Source organism: Brachyistius frenatus, unplaced genomic scaffold (assembly GCF_029030835.1).
Source record: "Brachyistius frenatus isolate BFR_SWC_R1_liver_20210118 unplaced genomic scaffold, ASM2903083v1 Contig_4, whole genome shotgun sequence".
In the NCBI taxonomy this organism is placed as follows: Eukaryota; Metazoa; Chordata; class Actinopteri; family Embiotocidae; genus Brachyistius; species Brachyistius frenatus.
The window spans coordinates 3541144-3547632 of NW_027210603.1; the positions used below are offsets into that span (position 1 = coordinate 3541144).

At 39.1% G+C, this 6489-nt stretch overlaps 1 protein-coding gene across 1 annotated transcript; it reads left to right on the forward strand.

Annotated features, from left to right (window-relative positions):
* The first annotated feature begins 491 nt into the window (after positions 1–491).
* LOC138628152 (heme transporter hrg1-A-like) lies at positions 492–5658 on the forward strand. Its single transcript, XM_069711000.1, has 3 exons — positions 492–925; positions 3329–3496; positions 4387–5658. The coding sequence occupies exons 1-3, from the start codon at positions 796–798 to the stop codon at positions 4521–4523; spliced, it is 435 nt and encodes a 144-aa protein (XP_069567101.1). The 5' UTR covers positions 492–795; the 3' UTR covers positions 4524–5658.
* Positions 5659–6489: the final 831 nt, after the last annotated feature.

Sequence of the window (6489 nt, forward strand, 5' to 3'; positions counted from 1 at the left end):
TTTCAGCTCTTAGAGCTACTTCAAACAGCAAAAACACATATTCAGCTCTTTTAACTCTCTTCACTTCCACCATTGAGACACCACTGCTTCCAGGTCTTCTCACACCATCACTGACATTTTCGTACAATGGGGTTACTTTAACATTTCAACTCCTTCAAAATTGTATCTCCTGGTACCTTAGCTTTGCTCACAGCTCTCAATTTTGACAATCACTTCAACTACTTAATATAATATTATATATATTTATATAAACACATTTTATCCATTAATGCCCTCAAAAAATTCTCTATATATTTTTGGTCCAGTTTAATGAAATATAAGTTTATTCTTCATTGAGACCTTCATTTTTATTTTGGCAGTTTGGGTCCTCCCTATCTTTGGGACGGTTGAGATGTTTTGCTATTCCTCTCGTCCTGCAGGGGGCACTGTGTCCTCTCACCACGTTTACGCGCTGCAGGACTGAGCAGATTTCTTTGGTTAATAGCGGGTGACGTAGAGTGATAACGTGTTGTTCTGCAGCTCGATAGAAAAAAACAAAACAAAAATACTGCACTCCTTTCCATTAGAAATGCTTAGTCATGCCTCACACTTGGCCTCTGGGTATGTGACAGAAAGCATTAATCAGCAGGACACACGCGCGTGCAGTCACATTTTGTCTTCACGGGCTCGTTTGCAGGTGGACCGGATGCAGTTGTTTAGAAAATAGCGGCTCGCTGCTCTCACAAATACTCGGCTCATACATTCCTGCAAGCGTCTCCTGCTTTCCCCCCCACACGGTCTGTGGTTTTGTTAAAAATGGGTATCAAAAAGACGCACGTCGGTATCGGCTACGCTTCGTTCGGTGCGCTCGTGGGCTTCGCTGCGTTCCTGTCGTGGAACATCGCGTTCAAACAGCCGTGGACCGGAGCTATGGGAGGACTGTCCGGTAAAGTAAACACCGTCTGCAACGACACATTCTCAGACATGAATTCATGAGGTCTGTTTTTTGTTCCACCAGTGATGCCCACCTTGTTTCTACACACCCTGATTACAAAACGAGCCTGTTATGAGACAGAGGTCATAGTTCAGACTTCTTTCTGAAGGGCACACAAATCAGTTGATATAATCAAGTCAGTTAGATTTGTTTAGATTTTACAGCTGATTTTGTTTTATTATTGACTAACAGCTACTTTTAGACGCATTTTGATCAAACTGTCATCGTGACTCATTATAACATTGTAGATTAAAAAAATAAAACACAAAATTTAATACAGAGGCTGCTCACATTTAAGTCAACTATTCAAAGTATATTTTGGTCTTTAAAGAATTAAAACAACTTAGTGTCTATTACATCGACATAGGGAAGCCAAGTATTGCATTTTTATTATATAGCTAAATAAATTAATTTATTAAGTGCATACGACATAAATTGCGGATTTTTTTCTACGAATGTTCGTTACTTTCTCTGCTTGAAAATCAATTTTGCTGCTTCTAAAAACACTGAAGTGAGAAGAACAGACATGGACAAAGTTGTACTTTAGAGACATAATTTGCATTTGATAAAATGTAATAAGTTCCAATATGTGTTTAAAAAAAAGAAGCTTTACTACTATATTGTGACTTAAGTATCATGATAATATTGTATCATGAGCCCTCTGGTGAATCCCAACCATAATATTTTGCACCTTTTCCTCCTGCTCCTGGTTGTAATTGATTTTAAGCCCTTACAAATAAATACTCTTACTGCACAGAAATGAATACAAATAAATGGAAATGTGTTGAATTTGTGAAGGAAAGGCAGCTGGCCTACAACATGTAATGGTTTTAATTGAAAAGTGCAAATCATATTCCACTTGATAAATGTAAAAAAAAAAAAAAAAACTTTATAAAACAGGTATTAGTCACAGATGTGTAATTTTATAAGTTACAATGTTACATCCTGTTAAGTCTTTGAAAATGGAAACGGCTTGGGTTAATGCAGTTATGTAAAGCACTACGTTGAGTTTTGCATCAATGAATTTGCCCTTTTGAGATGCTGAGTTTCGCAGGCTCATAGCTGTAAATTCTACTCTTATCTGTTCACAGGATGTTCAGTAATCAGTTTCAGAAGTTGTTAAATGTACTGTACATCTCACCAAAGGTCAAACTGGCTCCCTTATCATTTGATTTTATATTTCTGATCGTAAGCGCAACCTTAGGCTCATTTTATTTCCTGCAAATAACATTAGTGACCATTCCTGATGAACTGCTATTAATACATTATTCTTTCTGACATCTACGAGCTGCATTTTCCTCGTCCAGCACCAAAAATTACAAGATTACATGATTGTTCATGTTTGTCATCACGTTGTTCCGTAAAAGCCAAAGTAGCACCCCGGTCTGTGAAAAGTGGAGAACTTCCTGCTGCGACAAATCAGTTCCTTTTATTACATTTCAAATGAAGAAAGAAGCGTGATTTATTGACTCAGCAGTTGGTAACTTGCTGTGTCATGATCTGTATGAAAAAAAAATGCACATTCACCGCTCTTATCAGCAGAATTTCATGACCTACCAAACTCAGTTCAATGACTGTTATATATGATCAGGTAATATCAGCTGTGGTGTCGACCTATTTTATGAATACTTTTGATTAAAAAAAAATATCCTCCGTAATGTATGAAACTCTACTTCCAGAGGTTTAAAATGACATTAGACGGGTTAAAATGTTTTTCTTGTTGGTGCACTCAAGGAAACTATGATGTTAAAAATAGCTTCTTTTAGCTATGCAACATAGTAATATGTAGGGCAGGGTGGCCCCTCTCTTATTAAGTGGATCAGATATCAGCCAGATGGGACAAACCCAGAGTAAATACAGATTCCCAGTCAGTGTCGCTGTAATATTCAGCGTTTGTGCTCTCAGTTACATCAGTTTATGTCACAGTGGGCCACAGATTCCCTGTTGTTGTTTTTTAGCACCACGGTCTCCTGCTATCGTACGTCCCACATTAAACATACCCCATGGATTTCCACGCATTGTGGAACTCAGATTTAAAATTTGGGGAAAAGAGAGCATTGATATTAGACTTGTAATCAGAACCGCCAGATAACTTGAGTTAAGGTAAATAAAGATGATACTGGATATTGTGCTGAAAATGCTCAAATGGAAATATTCAGCTATGGTTTTAACTGCTTATTTAAAGTCTCTTCTTGCATATAAGAGATGTTAAAAAGCTGGATTTTTAATTGAAAATGTTGTTAATGGGTTAAGTTACCATGTAAAACCTCCAGCAGTGTTCACATTTAAGTGATTCATGAAGCAGATGTCTCCTGAAAACTCCCTTCACTGTGTATTCTGCGTCTCCTCACTCAGGTGTGCTGGCGCTTTGGACCCTGATCACTCACGTCATGTACCTGCAGGACTACTGGCGGACCTGGCTGAAGGGCCTCAAGTTCTTCTTTTTCGTCGGAGCTTTCTTCTCTCTGCTGGCAGTTGTAGCCTTCATCACTTTCCTGTCTGTTGCCATCAACAACAATGAGTGTAAGTTGTTCCGCATGACTCTCCATCGTCACATAAAGGCTGTTTATAAAGGCTATAATTTATGGTTAAATACTTCAGTGGGGTATTTTCTTTTTAAATGATGAGCATCCGATCAACATCACCCATCTTCATCTCTTTCCTCTCTTGGTTTGAGCAGCACCTCTCAGTTACAGTGGAGGGATCTTTTTTTAAAGTCTTGTGCTTCAAAGTTTGTGTCAGTGTTTTGAGGAAGTCCCTTTCCTGTTGTCATGTGACGATGGGTCATTGCGCAGAGCCACTTCCATGAGGAAATGTCTCTCTCAGTTTGGTGTGATAGAACCTAAGTGGTCAGCATAGCCCCAACTTCAACCTCATTGGGATCTTTTACTCGAGCAAAAGATTCAATTTAAAAATGGAACTTTTAAGAGGACGTACGCTGCTTTCCTGTTTTTCTGACGTTTTTTTACATTTCTATTCATGAAATGTGATAAATTCTTATTCCTTACTTTGAGCATACATGTGATAACTTGAGGGTTTCTCACTTTGCAGTAAACTTTTACACTAAATTGGTATTTTTTTTTTCATCTTTTTTAGACTGAGTTAAATTCGTAGAAGTTTATAAATACGGATATAGATCATCTTCCAACGTTAGTACTCGACCTCACCGGTTCCTCTTGTGGCTGAATAGCAGCAGATCTCTTCAGACAGGTTTCAACATCTTTGGAAAACCTTCACAGAAGATTGAAGTCTATTAGAATAAGATGTCACATATGGGTATCCACATACTTTTGACCGTATTGTGTAGCAACGCTACAAAGATCTTTATGATATCACACTGTTGTACTGTGTATAACGTAAATGCATGAATATAACTGCGCAGAGTGCTGACTGCTCATCTCTCCCCGCCGCAGCGCTGACCGACCCCCGGAGTCTCTACCTGTCCTGCGTGTGGAGCTTCATTAGCCTGAAGTGGTCCGTCCTGCTCGCGCTGTCCGCTCACCGCTACCGCAAAGAGTTCGCCGACATCAGCATCCTCAGTGACTTCTGAGGTCGCTCTCAACATCCCACGGTAACTCCTCAGACTCTGGTGTAAACTCACTGTGCTGGCCTCCAAGCCTGAGTGTGTCACAGTGTGAAAGTGAAGGAGGAGGATTTACAGGAGAGTTAATAATACTTTGCGTTGTCGATGAGCACCCTGACCCTGGTTACTCCCTTGCCTTCTTGGCCAGTGTCTCCCTTCATCTCCTCTGGGTTTTTGTCTTTTGAGTTTTCATCATGACCAGGATTTGTTGTCAACTTCTTAACTTTTCAGGCAAATCCCGCCCTGTTTTATATGATCCTCGGCAGATTTTATTTTCTTACCTTTTCACCTCCTTGGCCTCCTGCTTATTTATGCATCTGCACAATTTCCTCATGAAAAAAATGTACCTAAGACGTGGTCATTTTTTTTAACCATGCTTCTGTGAAGGGAATCACTGCATTTCAACACACTCCTGTGTTAATTAGCAGATGCAGTTTCATACTGCAGCCACTAGAGGGGATCACTGTTCCAATCATAACTGTACAGCTCCTTGTAATCCCAACTTTTTTTATAAATGTATTTAAGTTTGTCATGACAAGCTTTCAAATGAAATCTGTACAACACAACACATCAACGCTGTGATGAACACGATGCTTTAAGGTCGATATACATCCAAACACTGCTTTAACAGTGTATCAGGGCCTCACTGAGGGCAGGTCACCTCAAACAAATCCTGCAACATCAACATGAAGACTCTCTTGTGCAATTCCAGATAAGCACCACATGTTCTGGTTCAGTGTATTTCTGAACTATGAATGGGCATTTTTAATGTAAAGAATGATTTTTGTAATGTTTTTTTTATCAGTGGGACTTAAAATAAGAATAAGTTTGGGCTTTAATTCAGCAGTGATACCACTAATATGCATGCTATAAGTATTTATGTTTTTTTTTAATGTTATATCGTCTTCATTCGAACCATTTATGTTGTTGCTTAATGAGATTATTTTGCTGTATTTCCTTTAAGCGTTTTATCTCTGTACACTACTGTGTTAGAAATGAAGTACTCTGGCATTGTGTGTCCACATGTATCACTTGACTGAACGTAGGCGTGTGTGTTTCTGCAAGAGTGTGTATGAGGGTTAATAAAATATGTTTTTTGACATCTTATGTGCATTGGCAAGCTTTTTGCAACAAAATCTAAAATATAGACACATCAGTGGCCACTAACTCTTCTTGTTTTTGAATGAGGAGTTTGTCTTTTTACAGTTTCGGTTCCTCTCAAACATTTGATTCCTGCTGTTCTTTGAGGAGAAATTGTAACATCAAAAACAAAAAGATAAACTTTCATTTTTTTTTCCATGACGCTCGTGACTTTAATGTAATATGAGAAAATGTCAGGGAATCAGATCAAGTGTGCTCCTCATTCTACTTCCTGCTAAGTCCGGGTCAGGGGGTCAGTGTTGGGCATTAGAGTGGGATTTGCACCATGAGAGCAACCAACCACTTCTTCCCACCGGACTGAGCCACATTTATTAAGAAAAAACACCCTGCAGAATTGCGATTGCAACAGTAAATGCAGGCCAATAACCTGCACTTTGAAGTTCAGGCAATTATTCCATCCATCCACATTTTTATTTTGTCCCTCAAAGGAGAGGTGGGGGTGGAGTGGAGGGGTGGGGATGGGGGGGTGCAGAGTGTTTTTGGTGTATGATTTAGTAAAGGCAGCCGCCTGATGGAAGGACTTTGAAGTTGATGTGAAAAATGTGTGACTGAATTAATGCAGTGTTATCAGTGTTTGGTAGTACAACTCATTAATGATTTGTCTGCAGAACTACAGTCAAATAACGTGTCTCTTAAATGCATCCTGCAGCTGTTAAGGAAAAAACTTCTACCATGATGAGAAATAAGGAAAGTGAACCCGCCACAGTGTTTCATTATTTACTACACTTATCAGAAACTTTTGATCCTTGAAAGGCCACTATCATTATTTCAT